The following is a 21602-nucleotide window of genomic DNA, read 5'->3' as shown; positions in this document are numbered from 1 at the left end:
TGGCAGCCGCTGATAGATTACTTGCCCAAGGATTTATCTACTCTGATTTATAAAGGAAGTGACTCATTGGATTGGAAAGCCCCGGTCGTACTGTTACAATTTGCCTTCTGATGTGCCCATGTAGCCTGACACTCAGCCTGAATTTTCATTTCGTTTCACTCCATTATTCAGTCTGAAAGCCCTCTCAGTGCAGCCTTTTTCTGAGATGGGGGCGTGGCCAAAGTTGGACTCTTTAGTGATTGGTTCATACTGGATTATCCCGATCCCGATTCATCGTACAGATTTTCAACCGAGAAAAGCCCGCCTTCGACAGCGTCACCAGACCCTGAATGCGAGGCTAGCGATTCAGGGTGTGTGTGTGTGTGTGTGTGTGTGTGTGTGTGTGCGTGCGTGCGTGCGTGCGTGCGTGCGTGCGTGCGTGCGTGCGTGCGTGCGTGCGTGCGTGCGTGCGTGCGTGTGTGTGTCCTCACCAAGAACCAATAGATGTTCATTAAGAGCAGAGCCAGGAGCAGGGCGTTGAAGAAGAAGTAGAAGGGGATGTTGGGGACAGACTGGAGGCTGGACACACAGGTGGCATATAGCACCTTCAGTGGGAACCAGTATAGACGGAACCAGAACCTAGCAGAGAGAGAGAGAGAGAGAGAGAGAGAGAGAGAGAGAGAGGGGGGGGGGGGGGGGGGGGGTGAGAGGCTTAAACGTTTGGTATAAATCTTAGCTTGTCTTCACTGAGACATCAAAGCTGTGGAGGAAATAAAGAGAAAGACAGAGGAACATATTGAGACAATGACAGAGACAGAGAGAGAGAATGAAAGAGCAAGAGGCAAAGAGTGTGTCTGATAGAGAGAAATGGAGAAAGAAAGGACATACAGCCCTTGCTGGGGTCGAGCAAGGCCTTAAAATTGGGCCCAAAGGGGCAAAGAGATGAGAACAATTAGAGACAGATGGGGAAAAGAGAAGAACTTGATAGAGAGAATCAGAGATGCAGAGGAGTGTACTGTGCCTCACCAGGTGATACTGAAGCTAACAGAGCCCATGTTGGACAGGATGTCATTGAGGAGGTAGTAGCTTCCTCCTCTGGACTTCAGGTAGATGTTGAGCTTGCTGAACTCCAGCTGGATGTCGTTGATGTCATGCAGGAACAATACAAGAACACCTACGTTGTGATATCTGAGGAGAGATGTAAATCATATTATAGAGTATTTTTAAATGGACAAAAATAACAACAGTGAACATTCTTTCTAATCCATTAGCATTACGCATGAAATTTGCAGAGCAAGTTCCGCTAGGAAACTCTTCGCAGTTGCTTCTATTCTCAACCATTCACATACACACTTCACTAATAGAGTGCCCCAATTACTGTAAATGGGGAAGCTGGCAATGCTCATTTCGAGGGTTTGGAGCACAAAGGGCGCATGTGACATTTTTAGGTAAACTGTCTGTTAAAAAATCGTCAGGAGTACTCCTGACGAAGGCCGCAGAGGCCGAAACGTTGTGTTTTTACCGATTATTAAATATATATTTTTGGAAGCTTTACGATGGTGTGCGGACCCTCTCCTTTTCTGCAGTATCATGTCAGTGTCGTGGTCAGTATCATGGTCAATATCATGTCAGTATCATGTCAGTATCTTGTCAGTATCATGTCCGCATCATAGTCAGTATCATGTCAGAATCATGTCAGTATCATGTCAGTATCATGGTCAGAATAATGTCAGTAGTATCATGTCAGTATCATGGTCAGAATAATGTCAGTAGTATCATAACAGTATCATGGTCAGTATCCTGGCAGTATGACCACATCTGTCCATTCTGTTTTCATAGATACCAAATTTCAAAAAGCCTTGTTGACAATAACAGAACTGTGGTGTCCCACAGTGTTTTTAGGTAATGGCTAATGGTTTGTAATGCTCTTCCTTTTTTTGTAGGATGGTACACACAGCCAGCCTAGATGGGCACAGTTGATGCCAAGGGTCATCCACCAAACACTATTACTGCTCAGTGGCCTTCCTAAATAACGTATGGACCTAATATTGAAGCATTGGTATTAGAGAAGTGATAGTACATATAGAAGAGCACAGCACTAAATACAGGAAATGTTCTAAAAGATGTGGTCAGCTGATGTGTTGTAAGATGGCCGTGGCTCGGCCCACATCCCTATGTATCTGTACATAATCTTATACTGAATCCCTCTTAAGCTGTGTCATCATATAGGTAGATATGTGTTGGTGTTTTCTCGCCATGTTGTTTCTTCTACTGATCACAAACCTGTGCTGTATGCCTATAAGCATGCAGTTAGTACCGCATCTGGCATCTATCTATTCCTATTCCAATCCTATCTTTCCTGCTTCTGTATCAGTTATGACTCACATGCTATCTTCTGGTCACATCATGTGGTTTGTGCAATAGGTACATATTCTCTGTGTGTGCTAAATAAACGTTAGAACATGTCGTGTGATGCTGCCTTGGTGCCTCTTGTGTTCTCCGAGCTCATGCTTGCTCACAGATGAGTAATTCAACTGAATGACCAGTCACTACCTTAATAGAGGAGAGCTTTTAGGATCACAATAGAGGATTCACTATCACAACACTATGTTTCAAAGACAGTCATAACTTTCGCTGGAAAGTTTAGTTTGCTGAATGACAAAGAAAAACTCGTCTCAGTCCATCTCCTGTCGATTACTGTGCATTTCGGGCGTTATTTGATTATAGCAAGTAAGAACACTGTGGCGTTTTACATCACCGCCTTATCAGGTTTCCTGTTCAGTCTTGCTGGATACCTTTGGTTCGGTATCGCACATTCTCCATGAATTGCCCTTCTTTGCACAGAAGCACATAGCTGTAACTGCATCCACCAATTTGCATAATGCTGTAATGATTTAACCAAACTGACCATATGCTGCTTTCCCTAACCACACATTAGGCACATTGCAGTCAGGTGGCATTGAAGTGAAAGTGTGTGATGCTATTTGTAGTTGTCATGAAAGCCATTCAAAATCCATTTCACTCATCTAAATCCATGCCAGAAACGTTGAACTCAAGCACCAAACAAACAGACCATACCTGAAGGCATAGGAGAAGCTGATGAGTGCCAGAGTGATGACGTGGTGCACCACCATGACAGTGGAGTCTTTTCTCCAAGAGTCCATGTAGACTGTAGCATAGATGGAGTGTCCATAGAAGCTTCCCTGGATCAGGTAGGCTATGGCGATGTCTGTAGGTACGGACATACCACTCTTCCAGTCTGCAGGGGAGAAGGGCAGGAGACGTGTGGATGTTAGGGCCCTGATATGAAAGAAATGTTCATGTAATAAAGTGACATGGGGGAAAGCTAAGATCCCTAGCTAGCTACTTTTATCCATGAAAAGGAATTCAGTCATGTTGGGGGGGGGGGGGGGGGGGGGGGAGTGGAGGGACGAGAGCCGGTTAAATTGGCAGTCTAGGATGAAAGTTTTTGGCATTTGATGCTTTTTATTTATAGTACAGTGAAGAATGACAGGAAAGCTAGGGCAGCGAGAGGGAGGGATGACATGCAACCCTGATCTGACTCAAAGCAGAGATGCTGCGGTTTAATGGTAGTTATGCGGTTATGCAGATTTGGCTAATTTGATACTGAATTTGTGCTGTGCGTAACTCAACAGAGTGCCAAATCCGGTGTGAAACTCTACTTTTACTTTGGTAATACAAAGTATACTTAAGCATTTATATATACATTTTTTAAGCATTTATATATAGACGTCTATATTATAGACGTCATTTCAACGGCTATAATATAGACAGTCTATAAATATACGCTTAAAAAACAGATAATCAACGTCTAAGCTAAGCCTAGACATCTAAAAAACTTTCACTGTTAGACCAATTATAACCCAGTTTTAGCTTAGCCCTTAGACGTATTTTAGACGTCTAATAGCCGGATAAATGCTCAGTGGGTATTTTCACAGTAAAAAGTACTTCTTCCACCACTGGCATTCAGTGTGACTGACACAAACAGGTGTTACCTTACATAGATCCCAGTAATACTCTACACATTGAAATCAGTGACATAGATTACAACAGGTTTTTAGGAAGGAACAACTGGGAATGTTATTGTTTCTGGAAAATCTCGGGAGCGTTATGACCTTGCTGCATAGAAAAGGTATAGTAGAGAGGAATATACTCCACAAAAATGCATATAGATACTCCACCCCCCGCACAGTCGTAGACACACTCACACACTTTCCTAGAACTCATAACCAAGTACATAGGAATGGCCGGAAAACACACGCACGCACGCACAGTCGCACACACACATACAAACATGACCAGACACAGCTATATACAGTGACTTCCGGGGGGAATAGCAGATGTGAAGGGCCAGTTGGGCTGGCTGAGGGGGCATATCAGGTTCTCTCCTCTCCTGAGGATTAAAGAACTCTTCTAAGGCCCTTCTGGCAGAAAGACAAAATGACTCTGCTGGCTGCTCAAAAAGCTCAGTCCCATAAACCTTATCAGATGGACGGACAGACGGAAAGTTCCTCCTTGGCCACTAGAGTAACTTTTGTATCCAGTAGGATGAGGTTACATTCGGACCTTGTGTAATGTTTATTGATCGGACCTTCCGTCATTAAAGATTGAAGGAGAGGCTGCTACCTGCATCGTAGCAGAGAAGCCACTCTCTCTTATCTCCTCTCCTACTATACACCCTTTGCTCACTACTGTATATAACTCTGTCCACCCTCTTACAACTCCTCCTATGATTCTGTTGCTCACTTCCATTTCTCTTAATTTTGCTAATTCCCCTGCCACCCCTCCCTATCTGGTGGCTCAGATCCATCTCTCTCTCTCTCTCTCTCTCTCTCTCTCTCTCTCTCTCTCTCTCTCTCTCTCTCTCTCTCTCTCTCTCTCTCTCTCTCTCTCTCTCTCTCTCTCACACACACACACACACACACACACACACACACACACACACACACACACACACACACACACACACACACACACACACACACACACACACACACACACACACACACACGCACACACACTCTATTCCTCTCTCTCTCTCCCTCCCTCCCTCCCTCCTTCTCCTCTGTGCCTCTCTCTGAACGAGAGTGTCCGGTCACATTAAGTTGTTCCTGTGTACACATCTCGGGCTGACAGCTATTAGGAGTGATGTGGCTTTTAAAGATGAAGCCGAGTTGTCAGCTAGGATGCGTTAGCGCCTCTCAGAGGGGCTGGGCCTGGATCGAAGCCCTCACACCTCCATGCCTGATGCAACAGACCAAAAGGCTATTAAAAAACATCAGTGGCTTAAGATTACCATCCTGAGAGAGTGGGAGCCATCGTACAGGACCTAAATCACACATCCCATGTCTATCCCAGGGGTACCCAAACGTTTCTATGCCAGAGGACCCCCAAATAACCATATATCCTTTGGCTGCGGGACACCTATTACAAAATGGTTTGGACAATAATGACATGCCCAAAAGAAAGACACCAGGTTGAAAGTACTTAAACTATAATGTAGTCTTATGAATTGAAATGAAAAAATGTATATATTTTTTGTTCTTTTTCCTTTCCTTTCCAATTGGCCCCCTGGCAGCCCCGCTTTGAAAACCACAGGTCTATCCCACATTACTACAGAGGTAAATCCTCAGTGTTTATTTAACTGTCAGAATGTCCTTTAGTTCTGCAGCCGATTAATTTTCAAATGTTGTTGCGCCAAACTGAGTAGGCGTACAGTACTGTAAAAACACTTCTGAATGCCTGTCAACTGGCTGCAGGATCACTCCTCGTTGTGGCTTTTGATGACTGAAAAAAGCAAAAGCATTTAAATTCTGTGAAATTGCACGGCCGTCTTGGCCTGTCATCTTTGCTCTGTATCTCGCATCCCTCCACCACCCTGTTCTCCCTTTTTTCTGTGTGTTCTCCACTACACTTCAGGCGCCATCTGATGCCGCTCAGCTCTATGGACCCCAAAGCCACATACTTAGCTTTCATACCACTGGAACCACCAACCCTCACCTGCTTCTGGATTCAGAAGTGCTCCACCCCATCCCCTCAACCACACATCCCTTCATCTCTTCTTCCCCTCATCCTTACATCCATTCAACTCTACATTATCTCATCCTTACATCCCTTCATCCTTTTATCCCAACATCCCCCCATCCATACATCCCTACAACTCTTCACCTCTACCTCCCCTCATCCTCACATCTCCTCCTCCCTGCTTCCCCATATGCCATTCATACCTACAACCTTCACCCCCATTACTTCCCTGTTCCCTCCATCCCCGTATCTCCTCATTCCTTCATCCCTTCATCCCCTTTGCCCCTCTCCCTTCGTTTACCTCAAATCCTCATCTAATTCAGTGGTTCTCAACCTTTTCAGGCAGGTCACGGCCTGAAATCACATTTGAACTGGCGACCGCCCACCCTGACAAGCACTTGGAATTGTAGGAGTTGAGGCATTTAGTTTGACTCGGTTCCACAGATAAATATTGTGATAATAGCCGATCTGTACATGCTCACAACGCCTGCGAGGCATTGTGAGCACAATTTTTGCCTCTTCCTCATATTATTTGACAATTTGGCCAATGTTTGACCAACTTTTATACTATCGTTTGTTGATTACTTTTGATGCAGTAATGGTCTTATTAGGGGCAGAGCACTGCACAGTAAGAATTATATATTTTAATCATCTAAAAAAGGGGCGTGGCCTAATGGCTCAATAGCGCCCCCTACAACATTTCGTGCTTGAAGCCCCACAATACGGTTTCACCTACATGTATTCAAATTGGTACACACCTGTATCATGTCCCGACTTACAAAAAAGTCTCTTGGAGCTATGACCTAAACAGAAACAGGAAGTCGGCCATTTTGAATTTATAGTGGCATTTTTGTGCATTTCAAGCCATTTTCAGAGGTTGTACTTTAACAAACTCCTCCTAGGCGGATTGTCAGATCCGCCTCAAATTCGCTCAGTGTACACAAAAGACCTTAACGATGAAAAGTTATCAAAAGCTTGAGTTTTCGTAAAAAGGTAAAAGTCCTTAAATTGTCACTTCACTGTCAGACTCTGGGGAGGGACCCAGAGTCTGAAATAAATACAGCCCAAATCAATTGTTTGTTTGAAGGTGCGGTCTTTACCAATGAATGTGTTTTAAGGCGCTCCAATGAAATATGAGAACAGCAATGCAAATCACTTTACAAAACACAAATGAGGCTTCTATTTTGAATAATCAAAGCTCGCCAACAACATTTTTACTACACAAAGTATCTGTGGGACAAGGCATTGACAGCTACTGTTAGATTAGATTATAAAGACTTTCTCTCCTCATCTATCCTATGGCTGCCTTTACCACAGTGCCATTAAATGGACACTTAGTTGGCACTAAATTAATGTGTCTAATATTATGGACCAGGATATATATAGGACAACATTTGTTTTGTTTTTGTCAATGATTGTTACTCAACTGATGATCTTTTTCTATATTTCTTTATTATGCGACTGAGGACTGTCTCATTATGTGAAAGCCTACTTCAATTTAGATTTTGACTTGAGCAAAATTAAACTGATCTGTGTCCAGTTCTAGAATGAGTGAATAAATGAATGAATGAATGGACACAGTTTCTCTACTCGATAGATTAACCAAATACAAAAATAAAACAGCGAGCGGACGTGCCCTGCTTGTACATATCACATGACGCCTCACCCTGTCCCAACCAACCGCAAGTGTATACTCTTACCATAGAAGACGGAAGGGGGGTCATGGAAAAAATTGTAGGAGGTGAAGAAGAGCAGGTAGGTGCTGTAGGACCACGACATGGTGTAGAAGACCAGCTTCCACGCACTCTCCGGCATCTTGGCGGCATCTTTGGGCTGGAGGTTGCACCACCGTGCTAGAGGCTACCGATGACAAGGGGGAAATTCAAAGTCAGACAGAGCCCAGGGATATCCTGACACAGAGACAGAAACACTGACACTGACAGAAAACCATGGTTTTCTGCATGTCTAAGATTCGGTTGAGGGGTGAGAGCTTTCTTTTCTGAGCGAAGCTGAGCATTTCTTTTTCCAAAAGAGAATTTTCCATAAGAGATTCTGCTCTGCATAGTGTTTTGTGATTATTGAGATAGTATAACAGACTCAAGAGGCAGATACAGTAGACAGGAGAGAGAGATGTAGTCAGTGTACACAGCTTTAACCACTGGGACCATCTGTTGACACAGTTTTGTAAACTGTAAAATACTTGTGTCAAACCACTATGATACTGTGATACTGTACCTGATGGTACAGTATGATAATCAAAGTCTATCTACAAGAGGTGTAATTCTTGCTTTGTGGTCCTTTGTGAGAGGGTGTAAAATGAACACTCACTACATTCAATACACAGCCTAAATAAGGCAGTTGAGTATAGGTAATCTAGGTAATCTTTAGACAATTATTGACAGACAAGGCTGCCAACTGCCAGTGGAATTGACGACGTCTGGGAGAATCTCCACATTTTTTAAATCATAAGAATGAAGAAGAATTACACACCGCTTAACAAAATAACTGAATTTGTTCACTCTAAAATTAAGTACACACAATACACACTCGGCTGTAGACAGCATGTGACTTCTCACGGAAACGTGTCTTGTGCAATTCTGCCAGTGACTGTGAAAAGTTTGCTATACAAGCAGAAATAGAGGAAGTCAGAGGGAAGTTTCCTATGCGAGCTGATGTGTGTGATGAACTGTATGCGTGTGCGCGAGTGCACATGGTAATATGCCCCTCCCAGCAACACCTGATTACAAATGTTATCGTGTCTCCTTCTTTTATATTCTTAGGCCCGAAACAAGCCTACGTTTGCAATGACAGCGTCCGTCCGGCCTGCGTGCTGCTAATGAACGGCCCAGTTGTACATACTCAACGTCACATGTCCCTGCGAAGGTAATAAACCTGCCAAGTTAAATTTAAGCATTTGTGAAGGACAGATCACATATTCAAGAATAAAGCTTCATCCTTTTTGTTGCCTCCTATAGAATCCCCTCGCTGCAATGCAGGTTGTGCTTGTGCTGCATTTTCAGGTGACACATTTTAGAGCGTGACATGTGAAATTGCCGTGACGTATTTCGAAGGTCCCATACTCCAGTCTCTCCAATACCTACGCCGCAAAGCTCAAATACTGAAGAGATAAACAGAGAACAAACACTTCACTTGTGATAAGCTGCGACCAACTCTCGGTAGAATAGGTGGAATAGTAATACTGCTTGGGACCATAACATGAGGTAGACAAACACACTTCTAGTAGAAAGACAGTCGGGAGGACAGACAGACGAGTTAGGTATCAAGAGCTATTTTTGCAAGATTTTGAGATGTATTCTGTCTGTGGGTTTTATAGATATGAAAAGTATGGACAAGGACTTGTCCATACTTTTATGTAGTAATAACTACATACATTTGATACAATTTCCAATTTAGGCTCTTAATCCAGAGCGATTTACAGTAGTAAGGAAGGAAAACGCGAGGTAATACATCAAATGCATAGGCATAGTGATCTAGGATCATAGGGAAACCAAGAACCTAGTATAATATCAAAAATCAATAATCTGTACATTGAAACTATACACACTAGGGTGTCAGGTCTACAACTGACCTGGCATCTGTCTACATAACATGCTTTCTAAACCACATAGTAGGCTTTGCATAAGCCTGCAGGCCAGGGTCGTTGAGGCTAAGGCAAGTGCTACTTTCGCTACAGGCCAAAGTGGAGTGAAGAGGTGAGTCTTCTGATACATTTGGAACACAGGTACTTTTGCACCTGGGTTTTGGACATACAAGGTTCCCCCCGACAGCGTAGATAAGCTTCCAAACACATGGAAGGACAAACTACTGGAGACAGACAGATGGAGAGACATGCAGGCAGGCACTGTACCACAGGCAAGTAGGCAGACAGGTGATCACTGTGACACGACTGTGCCAAGATAGAGAAACTAAACCCTGGCTCCTTAGCTTACCTCTTGACAGAGGAGAAGGCTCATAGCGTGCACACACACACACACACACACACACACACACACACACACACACACACACACACACACACACACACACACACACACACACACACACTCTCTCTCTCTCTCTCTCTCTCTCTCTCTCTCTCTCTCTCTCTCTCTCTCTCTCTCTCTCTCTCTCTCTCTCTCTCTCTCCACCATGCTGGACCACAGGTAAGGTATGTAACTGGAGACAGGAAAGTGAAAGGAACCTGTTTCACTGATACACCTCAATCACTTGTCACTGGGCTACCGGCCTGCAGTGCAAGGCAGGGCCAAGTTCAGAGGATACCTCCAGTGCATTTCGAATAAACGTAAGCATTCGTTCATACATGATTAATGTTTGAATTGTATTGCAATCTAGATTGGAATACAATCTAGATTACCAAAGCTGCCGTAATTGTTGCTTCCAAACGATGGTATTTTCACAAATATTATGTCTCTCTCTTTCTATTTCATTGTCTTAACACATTAACAGCATCGTCTCTGTTTGTTTTGTGGCTCTCTCGTAGGAACATCATTGAGTCAGCACGAGACAGACACAATGAGAACAAGAGGAAGGAAGCTGACTGAGGTAAGAAGATAATAGACCTGCCAAAGGGACTGCAGATCAAATTGAGCTACAGTATAAGCTAACGCTGGTATTGTACATCAAAATGTTTAACACTGTACAAAGTGTACACGGTCACTTATAGAGATGAGAAGAAACGGAAAAAAGCAATAAATATGAATAAATAAAGAGAGAGAAAGTGAGACAGAGGGAGAAAACACATGATATCCTTTGTGGCAACGCATACCGAGAGGTGGCATGCTTCATCACCTGACCCAAACCGGGCACGCTGATTGGCCAGGGCCATGATGACATATGTCTAGTGAGTCATGAGTGGGGAGCGTGGCAGAAACCACACTGCATACCTCTCTCTCTCACACACTAGACTTAGGCCTAGCTCTCTCACTCACACTATCAGCCCTGTCCTCCTCCATCTCTCCAGTTATCGTGACTCGTTCTCCCAGGCCACTGTTCCTCTCCATCTCTCACTATGCAGCCCTCCCTCCCTCCCTCCTTCATTCCTACTTCATGATGTCGCTCTACCCCTGCTCCCATGTTCCGTCTCTCTCTCTCTCTCTCTCCTCCCCAGTGTCTCCCCCCCTGCCTGCAACATTTATTTATAGAGGGCAGCTGTCAGCACAGTGCATCCCCTCTTCTCTCCACGCCCACAGCACCCTCACGTGGTTCTCCGTCACTATGAAGCCACTATGACTATGGGTCATATGGGTTTATCATCACCCCCTGCATCACGGACGAGCATGCAAACACACGCACAAGCATGCGCAAACACACGCACAAGCATGCGCAAACACACACCCGGCAGAGGGTAAAGCACACCTTTGGGTTGATAGGGCTTCTACAAACACACCAGTCTCAGCTCTGGAGCCCATATCTTATTCATTAATCACTATTATGCTGTACAGCTTCTGCACTGCTGCTACTGCTGCAATGTCCTCTACTGCCGCCAGCCTTCCCACGCCTAATACTGTGCTGTCTCCTGAGCCGACCCAAGCCTTTTGGGGCCCCAGGCAGAATTTGATTCGCCCCCGAGCTTTCCCTCAACCGGCGGTGCGATAGAGAAAGAGAGCAGGGGAGAGAAAGAGAGGAAGATGGAGTGAGAGCTGTTCATTATGAAATGGTCTGCATTTCTATACCGCTAATGGGGCAGTTGCTCAGGAAGTGGAACCAAACGGTTCCCAGTCCTATCCCCAGCTCCTCCTGGTAGCGTGTTTGAAGTGTCCTTGAGCAATAAACTGAACCCCTAACCTGCTCCCGATGAGCAGGTTGGTGCTTTGCATGGTTGCCTTCGCCATCGGTGTGTGAATGTGTGAATGTAACACACATTCATGTGCTTTGGACCATAGACAAGCAGGTTTGTGCTCTGTGCAACCATAAAGCATCTACAATGAATCTACAATGTCTACAATGAATAAGGTGCTGTTGTGTTTGAGTTGAGAATGTTGAATGTCACCAGCGCTAATATAGGCAACAGTGCTATGCCTTCTCTCACCCAACACCCACTCTGTGTAACACTGCTTTATCACCCCAGTCACACTGTACTACTGTATTATACCACTCGATATCAATAGGGCAGGCCCCAAACGTCCGAAGATCCAAAGGTTTGTTCATTATATTGACTTTTGGATGTTAATGTTCGGATGTTCGCTTATTAATTTAATTCATTTATTTTCTGGTGACTCTCGCATGACTCCTCGTTCTGCACTTCTCTAGCCGAGAGGATACGGAAATGGTCTGTCTGCTTGTATGTGCGTTGTGCAAATGGCCAGATACGTACTGGATCCATGCTGGATCTGAGCACACTGCACAGAGCATGAAAATAGAAGCACGGCTATCCACAGACACTGCAGGACGATCGACGCAAGTTAAAGTTTAATGTTGAGGATATATAGCCTATCCTGGAGTGGTTGGCAGATTCAGTCAAAGGAGTACAGAGGTTGAATAACTGAACTTTACACTATGCTAGTTATCTTAGCATCACTAACAGTGTTGCTAATGTCACAGCTTGGCTCTAGGCCGTGACAAACATTGGGACGGAGTCCAGGATGGAGTTATAAATCAAATACAGAACTGAGGAGGTATAAACAAAACATGATAAGGATCCTATGGAGTGTGGAGTCAGTAATCAGTAGTGTAGATGTGGATGTGTGAAGCATGGTGTGGTGCGAGGTGTGTGGATGGAAAGAAAGAACATAATCATAGTAATAAGGGCATGGAGAATAGGGGGTTGGAGCTGGTGGACACAGGTCTGCTTTTGTCAGAAACTGACCAGGGCGGGGATTTTATAGCCTCCTAGAGGCACCGGGCCCAGGTGCTTTCCAATGAGCAATCAGGCCCCACCCTGCTTCCCTATAGGGCAAGAGTTAATGCAAAGCATCACACCCACAATCACCCAGACTATAACATATGGGGCATCACACTAACGACAGGACAGCTATGTAAGGCACTGAACATTAACAAATGACCATTAAGAACATGGCCTGTCATCACAGACCTGATCCACAGAGACAGGCCACATAACATTGTACGTTTAGTTTACCTCTCTATTCCTTTGCTACACTGCGGGCACGTGACAGATGCGCTCCGCTCACGGAGCCGCTGCCACAACAGTACGCTGGCATCATAATGGCACGACGTCACCCGCACACCAAATAAATAAATAAATGAAGGTTCGAAGGTTCTTTCAAAAAATCCACCAAACGTTTGAACCCTAAAAATGGCTTTGGGGCCAGCCCTAATGTGTCACACTCCTGTATCAACCGACCACACTCACCCTGTATCACCCTACCTGGTCACACCGTACTATCACCCAGCACCCACTTTGTCACACAAATATCCTAATAATCCTTATACCTTTATCAGTGGTGGAAAACGTACTCACATTTTTCACTTAAGTAAAAGTATCAGTACTGTAATGTAGAAATACTCTGTTACAAGTGAAAGTCAGGAATTCTGAATTAACATGAGTAAAAGTACAAAAGTATTGGTATCAAAATATACTTAACGTACCGAAGTAGAAAGTACTCATTATGTAGAATGTCCCATTTCACAAGTTTTCAAATGTATAAAAATCTTTTGAAAACAGCAGATCTACAAGCTCACAATGTGACGCATTGTGAGATTTTCAAAAGGCCGAAATGTATATAGGGCTGAAGTGGGTAATGTATCTTTTGTAATAATAATCAAAATCTACAAAGTAACTAGTAACTAAAGTTTTCACATAATTGTAGTAGAGTAAAAGTATAATATTTGAGATGTAGTGGAGTAGAAGTAAAAAATACTGAAAACTGGAAATACTCCAATAAAGTCAAAATACCTCAAAATTGTACTTCAGTACAGTACTTGTTGAGTACATGTACTTAGTTACTTTACACCACTGGTCCTAATGCTACTGTATGTGTCTTAATGTCTCAATGCTTAAATGTTTAGTGTAAAGCACTTTCAATTGCCTTGTTGTGAAAATGTGCTAACCTACCCTACCTACTGCACTGTCACACTGTACTCTATCACCCAGTATCCACTGCATGTGTCACACTGCATGTATAACTCTACTGTCACACTGCAATATACCACCTAGCACCCACTATGTCACACTGCTGTATGACCCTACCTGCTGTCACACTGTAATATACCACCTAGCACCAGGGGTGCTATACTATGGTCACACACTGCTACTACTGTAATAGCTTACCCAATATCGCTGTTGTAGACTAGCAGGCAGATTAGTTGTTGTATAGGGTAGGTACTTAGGAAAACAATAGCCAGCAGTAGGCACTTCACACACCATCAGATGCGCAACCCAACCCCTCTTTAGAATGCGTAGTTAAGTTAAAGCCAACCCAACCCGTCTGTAGAATGCGTTGGTGCCAGGGCAACGGAGTTATTTTCTCCTCTTTGTTGTCTGTGTGTTCATGGGAATAATTAATAAACTGTATTGTATAACCTGTCAAAAACATTGATGTGGTACAGTATGTTGTAAGGCAGTACGCAATACGAACAGGAAGGATTGTTAATGTCAGTTGTTTTCTTTTTGAGTGATGTGTCATATAATCCCATATGGGATGGGCAAAAATGGTGGCATGACACGAAAATAAAAATGTCATTCATTCTTTCATACAACCTAACATACTGGAAAAACGTGTCCATGCATTCATCCATCAAACACAAAAATCCATCAGCACAATCCATCACCACGACTGCTGTTGATTCAGAACGCTGCTGCTCGACTCCATACTAATACCAAGAAAGTGGAGCATATCACTCCAGTTCTTAAATCCTTACGCTGGCTCCCTGACCTGTGTGTCAAAGAATTGATTTCAAATGACTACTGTTGGTCTATAAAGCTTTAAATGGTTTTGGGCCAAAATACGAAATACTTACGAAACTACGATATCATGAACCATCCAGACCTCTCAGGTCATCTGGGAGAGGTCTGCTTTCTGTTGATACAACCACTAATAAACGTGGGGAAGCAGCATTTAGTTTTCATGCACCACATATCTGGAACTAACTCCCAGAAAACTGCAGGTCTGCTGCCATTCTTACTATTTCTTTTAAAACACAACTAAAGACCTTTCTGTTTGCTGCTGGCTTTACTTGAGTAATTTTGTGTTCTTACCTTTCTTTTCTCCTCTGCACTGTAACTGTATCTATACATTTTACTTATTTTGTTTTATGCATCCTAATGTCAATTTATAATTGTATTATAGTGTATCCTGTGCTTGATGTTTTGTGTAAAGCACATTGAATTGCCTTGTTGTTGAAATGTGCTATACAAATAAAATTGCCTTGCCTTGCCTACTGTAGACCGGTAGCTACAATGACAATAACACTCATTTTGTTTTTCAACCATCACCTCTATTGACCTCTATTGCATTCTATTATCCTACCTAACTTCTATAAACCAAGCATTCCTTGGAAAGGTTAAGACAAAAACTAAGTAGGTCAGGAGGTGGCTTATTGTCGGTATCAGACGAGTAACACGCGGGAGTCTGTCCCCGTTACAATGCGCTAGACCCCTGGGAGATGGATTGCTGAGGTGGAGCGCCACACCTATCCTCAGCTCCCAGTACCGCACGACTTACCTCACCCAAGCCGTGCTACTCATGCACTGAGTTGGCAGTGCCCGGGAATGAACCCATGACCTTGTGATTTGAAGGCGAAAGCTCTACCGACTGAGCTACCCGGACACCTGGAACTAAACAAAACAAAAAAAGAACGCATTTCTAACTAAAACGACTTACTGTATGCACACTTAGACCAAACTAAAATTAATCTAAAAGAAAAAAAAATCATAATACTGGTCAGGGCGTGTCTGTGCGCATCCACGTGTGTGAATGTGCACGTGTGCATGTGACGTCATTAAAATAGCGTTCCCCCCAGTTTAAAAAACACCATTACTCCACTGCCTAGCACCGACTGTGTCACACTTCTGTATGGCCCTACCTGGTGCCACACGTTGTCCATGTCTTTTTCTTTAACACTTCTACCTCACTAGTACTTTCTATATCTTTATCAACCTGCGTAACTCTGTATTATCGGTTTCTATGGCACCCACAATTATTGTTGCACTCTATTCTGCCCTACTTGCAGTCTCACTTGCTGTTGAATCCAACTCCAAACCATCTACTGTCCCTACGGTCTGTTTCCTCCTCCTATTTCTATACTGTCACATTCTATTTTCTTTTTTTTTATCACTATAGTGCACTCTCTGTCCTATGAACACTCCACATCTTTCTCTCCATATGACAAAACACTTGCTCTCACACTGCCTCTTAACCACACATGTACAAGCACACACACACACGCACGCACGCACGCACGCACGCACGCACGCACGTACACACACACACACACACACACACACACACACACACACACACACACACACACACACACACACACACACACACACACACACACAGAGAGTGTCAGTATGCACATTTTAATGATGTTACTGAAAACAAAATGTAAGAGCGTCAAAACATTGGGTTACAGTAAACAGTACACTCTGACAAATGTGATGATATTGTATAACCAGAGATTGTATGCATTTCCTACAGCATACTGTTTTGTTAAGTAGCACTGTGTTGTTGCAGATTAAAGACAACATTACTATGTGAGTGTGACTGTACAGAATAACGTATAGTCAAATGAAAGTGAATGTGTGGACCAGCAGAACAGGGACACTGGGTCAAGGGCGGTGAGATTATCCTGTGGTCCTCTGTCATGCAGGTGACAAGGTCTTGGATTACACTCCACTGTGTATTGAATGCTGCGACCACTCAATACCCCCATTCTTTCTGTCTCTGTACCCTCCTCTCTCTCTCTTTTTCTCCCTTTATCTCGGTACTTCTCTCGTCTCCCTACCTGGCGCCCCCCATCTCCCTCCGTCTAGTCTGTCTATCTCATCCTTTTCCTCCTTTTCTCAATGTACCTCTTTCTCTCTCTCTATGACAAATCTTGGCTGGACTTATTTGATTCTATAGGCCAAACAGAGTAGAGCAAGTGGAGAAAGTGAGGGAGGGGGGGGGGGGCACGAGACAGAGAGTGGGGAGAGACTCAGAGAGTCTTCACAATGAATTAAGCAGTTCCCGTAGCAACCATGCACGAGATGGCAGCTGCCAGGATCCAGCAGTGTGGCTAAAGCACTCTCTCTCTCTTTCAGTCCCTTCTTCCTCTTCTCAAACATCCCTCCTTCCCTCTCTTTCTATGCTCGACCGCCACCAGCTGTACCCCGCGGCTGCCTCGTTCACTACCCACCACACACACGCACACGCGCGCACACACACACACACACACACACACACACACACACACACACACACACACACACACACACACACACACACACACACACACACACACACACACACACACACACAACCACCCCAACTCTCTCACCATATCTCAGTTTCATCCCCTCTGACATTGCTGCAAGCGAGGAGAGGAAAGAGGCTGAATGGACGCTGCTGGCATGTTATATAAACAAATGAAGCAAGGCCAGTGAGTCAAGCTTCTATGTGGGTCTATTCAATATGACCCTCTGTCTGTCTGTCTGTCTGTCTGTCTGTCTGTCTGTCTGTCTGTCTGTCTGTCTGTCTGTCTGTCTGTCGCTTTCGTTCCCTCTGCTTGGTCAAGCATTTGACTCACCTACTCAGTCTCACCTTTTAATACTGTTATAGTTTCCCCTCCCCTCCTCTCTTCATCCTTTGCTGGGACATTAGGTACAAACAGCATTTATTTTCGGCCTTGTTAATCTCTTTGGAGTACCATGGTTGGGTTAGGGTGAACCTGCACAGAACACTGCAATAATTTCAGGAAAGTTTATACTCTGTTTATCAGAAAAGGTCAGAAGGTATCAGAAGGTAAAGCGGCTGTCAGTGAGCCAGAAGATTCCCGGTTCTATCCTAGGCTCCTCTTGGCTTGGTGTCGAAGTGTCCTTGAGCAACACACGAACTCCAAACTACTCACAATTAGCAGGTTGGTGTGCTATAGAATTGCAGACAATTTACAAAGTATTCGGTAAATTTGACTGTATATTTCCGTTAATCAACTGGCAATTGTTTACAAATACACTGACCTGCCCTTTTCACACATTCTCTGCTGCTCGGGAGTCTTTTGTTTATCCATTAAGTATCCTTTCATCTGTCCTCTCTCACCAGGGAGAATCACTCCCGCTCTCTCCTCTCCTGCACTCTTAACTTTACTCTCTCTCCGGTTGTAGATGGGGACAGCTGTCATGGGGATAATGAAGCATGTCCTATGAGTCACACGCAGAGGTGGACAGAGTACCTCTTTGTTGTCCTCCTGTCCATCACACACACGCACGCACGCACGCCCGCACGCACGCACGCACGCACGCACACACGCACGCACACACACACACACACAACCTTAAATCAAGGCAGTCTGAGTCACAGCTGTGGCCCTCTATGGCTCACGAGTCACGACATGCTGAGTGGTGCTTCTTTTTCTTTTCTTTATTCCCAATATATTTCCACCCCCTGTTACCATGCCACTGGGTTCTGAACTGGGTGACATACAGACAGCAGTGAGGCTGTGTGGGACGCAGGCCCTGGGAGACGAGTGAGCCGTTCATTTTTAAGTGACTGACCGAGGAAAAGGACAACAGATGAACAGTGTTCTGCGTGCGTGCGTGCGTGCGTGCGTGTGTGTGTGTGTGTGATTTAGCCAAAGCTGCAGGGAATATTGTCACACACAAGGACAGAGACACAACACACACAACATAAGACAGTTTCTCTCTCTCTCTCTCTCTCTCTCTCACAGACACACACACATGCGCGCGCACACACTGACACGCACACACAAACAAACCAAGGGCAGATGCAGTGATTTGACATACACACAAAGTAGGAGAAATAGGCCCACACATCTCCACAGTAACAGCAGCAAATATTATGACCAAGTGGAGCCACAACAATATAATCATACGACATGTTCAGTGTGTCTGTCTGTGTGCTGCATGTGTCGAGTGTGCACCTCCTGTGGTATGACAATATTTACATCAGTGTGTGTGCATGTGGGAACATGTGTTTTTGTGTGTTGACTAGGCAGCCGTGAGCAGGTGTACCTACAGTACAGGAGTAGGTGGCTATTAGGAGGCTATCACACTTCCTGCTCTAATTGATGCCTGGAGCATCACATTAAAAGAAGCCGTCTTTAGAGACAGGATTAGGCTAATATGCACATGCCAGCATGCACACGCTGAAAGGAGTGGTGTCAAGGGAGACCTGGCCAAGAGGGCAATAATAATAATAAACTAAATACTACATCTCAAAATGTCCATGTCCATATTGACTGACCTGTCAGTTATCACCAGAAAAACGTTTACGATTTAGGCATTTAGCAGACACTATCTATCCATCCAGAGCTACTGTACATGCTGGATGAGAACACATACTGTAAGCAGAGTACAAAGACAAATATAGCTGCAAGCAGCGATAATACGGGGCCAGGAGAGAGAAAGAGAAATGATAATTCCTTAAACAGGTCAGTTCATGAAAGTCCTTGCGGTCTTGTTTCCAATGAGGGCCTGTGAGCAATTAGGGGTTAAGAGTCTTGCTCAGGGCCAAATTTCATTTCATCGACACATTTGCTGACCTGGCCTGGAATCGTACCTGGGGCAACCAGAGCCTCTGGCTCCCTAGGCGGGCTCACTAACCACTCAGCTATGGCCGACCCTCAGAGAGAGAGAGAGGGAGAGAGAGAGAGAGAGGGAGAGAGAGAGAGAGAGAGAGAGAGAGAGAGAGAGAGAGAGAGAGAGAGAGAGAGAGAGAGAGAGAGAGAGAGAGAGAGAGACGGAATAGATTGAAGATAGAAACGGAATAGATTGAAGAGACAGAGACATGAAAACGGAATAGATTGAAGATAGAAACGGAATAGATTGAAGAGAGAGAGAGAGAGCCATGGAAACGGAATAGATTGAGTCATGTTTTTTGCAATTCAACTTAAATGAGTCTGCATCAAGTGAGGCTTGAACCGGCAACCTTGCGATCGTGAGGCACTCTTAGGTAGCTGCAACACTACCTATAGTGCTATAGCTTTGTCCAGGCTGATATTGTCTGTTGAGGATCACAAACTCTTGCCTTCTGTCATGACCCAAGCCCCTGTTTCACTAACACAAAGATCACTCGTTCACAAACCATTTACCAATGAAGAAATTGTACATCTCCTCAGAACCAAAACTAGTGAAAGTAGCCGATCTACAAGCTCACAAACCATTAAAAGTTGTCAGATTGTACATCGGCTATTTTCACAATGAAGTATGTTATACATTGAAAAAACATACTCTCATTGCTATCTGAAAAGTTGTGAGATTGTAGATCAGCTGTATGTAAAAAACACTCAATTAAGTATTTCATGTTATCTTTAACAATTGCAGATGTATTCATTGATAGTCATGTTGTGTGAAATGCAACTTAGATGAAGTCTGCACCAAGTGAGGCTTGAACTGGTGACCTTCAGGTTGTGGGGCACACATTTAAGCGAGAAGCCACCAACAGACAAGAACCTGTGAAAAAGGAGATCACACAGATCATACAGTTTCACGCAAATAGCTGAAAAATCCTGGGTTTAAGTGTTTTTCAAACTGCTCAAGATTGCGGACAACCTAAGGGCGGTGCTTACTGGTCAACGTGATAGATGTGTTCCTCATTAGTCAAGGCACATGTGTAAGCAGGTCTAATGGCTGTCGGCCAAACGAGGCATGACTTTTGCCTGTTTAAAGTTTCAATTTTCAAAAAATTGCTATAGCGCCCCCGTTTGACCAATTGGAGTAAGATTGGTTTCAGTGATATTTGGAATGGCCCTTTACATTTCTGCAAAGTTTCAAAGAATGGTAAGTCTGCATGTATGAGTTAGGGGCAGATGAATAATTGTCATAAAACTGCAATATTCATTGGCTCATTAAAGCTTCATTTTTTCACTTATGGAAGATATTTTGCAAACGTTTTTTGGTATAGGTCCAAAGTTCATGTGTAAAAAGTTTCGTGCAGATTACTCAAAAATCCCAGGAGGAGATAGGTTTTAACTGTTTTTCATATAATTCAAAATGGTGGGAGATCTAAAGGTCAGAGGTCAAAAGTCAGAGTGTGAAAGTTGTTCAGCATGAGGAGACGCATGTGTGCATCGAAGTTTCATGGCTGTAGGTGAAACAGGGCATGAGTTGTACCTGATCAAAGTTGGCATTTTTCAATTGAGTGCTATAGCGCCACCTTTTGACGAAAGATTGTGAGAATTATTTCTTGATCGTTTTTCATGACCATCTATCATATGGCCGAGTTTCATAAAAAGCGACTGCACGGTTCAGCCAGAACTGCCAAAAGTGGCAGAAGAAGAAGAAACGGAATAATGCCAATAACAATATGGGTCCATGCTGGAAGCCTGGCCCCATAACAATGTGGTGCTTCAGATAAACTAGGATAAACAAGTTTTTGTTTTATTTACTGTAAGATTAATGATCTTTTTCCTCTGGGGAGAGTACATTTAACCTCGGTCTG

General features: G+C 44.0%; 1 protein-coding gene across 1 annotated transcript in view; it reads right to left on the bottom strand.

Moving 5' to 3' along the window:
- Nucleotides 1-21602, bottom strand: part of cers1 (ceramide synthase 1) — a 42242-nt gene that overhangs the window by 7151 nt on the left and 13489 nt on the right. Inside the window, exons 2-5 of the mRNA XM_084067050.1 lie at nt 7725-7884; nt 3058-3238; nt 1006-1167; nt 471-618 (exon numbers count right to left, since the gene is read on the bottom strand). Coding sequence (XP_083923176.1) covers nt 471-618; nt 1006-1167; nt 3058-3238; nt 7725-7884 — 651 coding nt within the window. The remainder of the gene's footprint in view (nt 1-470; nt 619-1005; nt 1168-3057; nt 3239-7724; nt 7885-21602) is intronic.

Source organism: Gymnoscopelus microlampas (assembly GCF_963454915.1).
Source record: "Gymnoscopelus microlampas genome assembly, chromosome: 9".
Taxonomy (NCBI): domain Eukaryota; kingdom Metazoa; phylum Chordata; class Actinopteri; order Myctophiformes; family Myctophidae; genus Gymnoscopelus; species Gymnoscopelus microlampas.
This window is presented reverse-complemented; position numbering and strand designations above follow the sequence as displayed.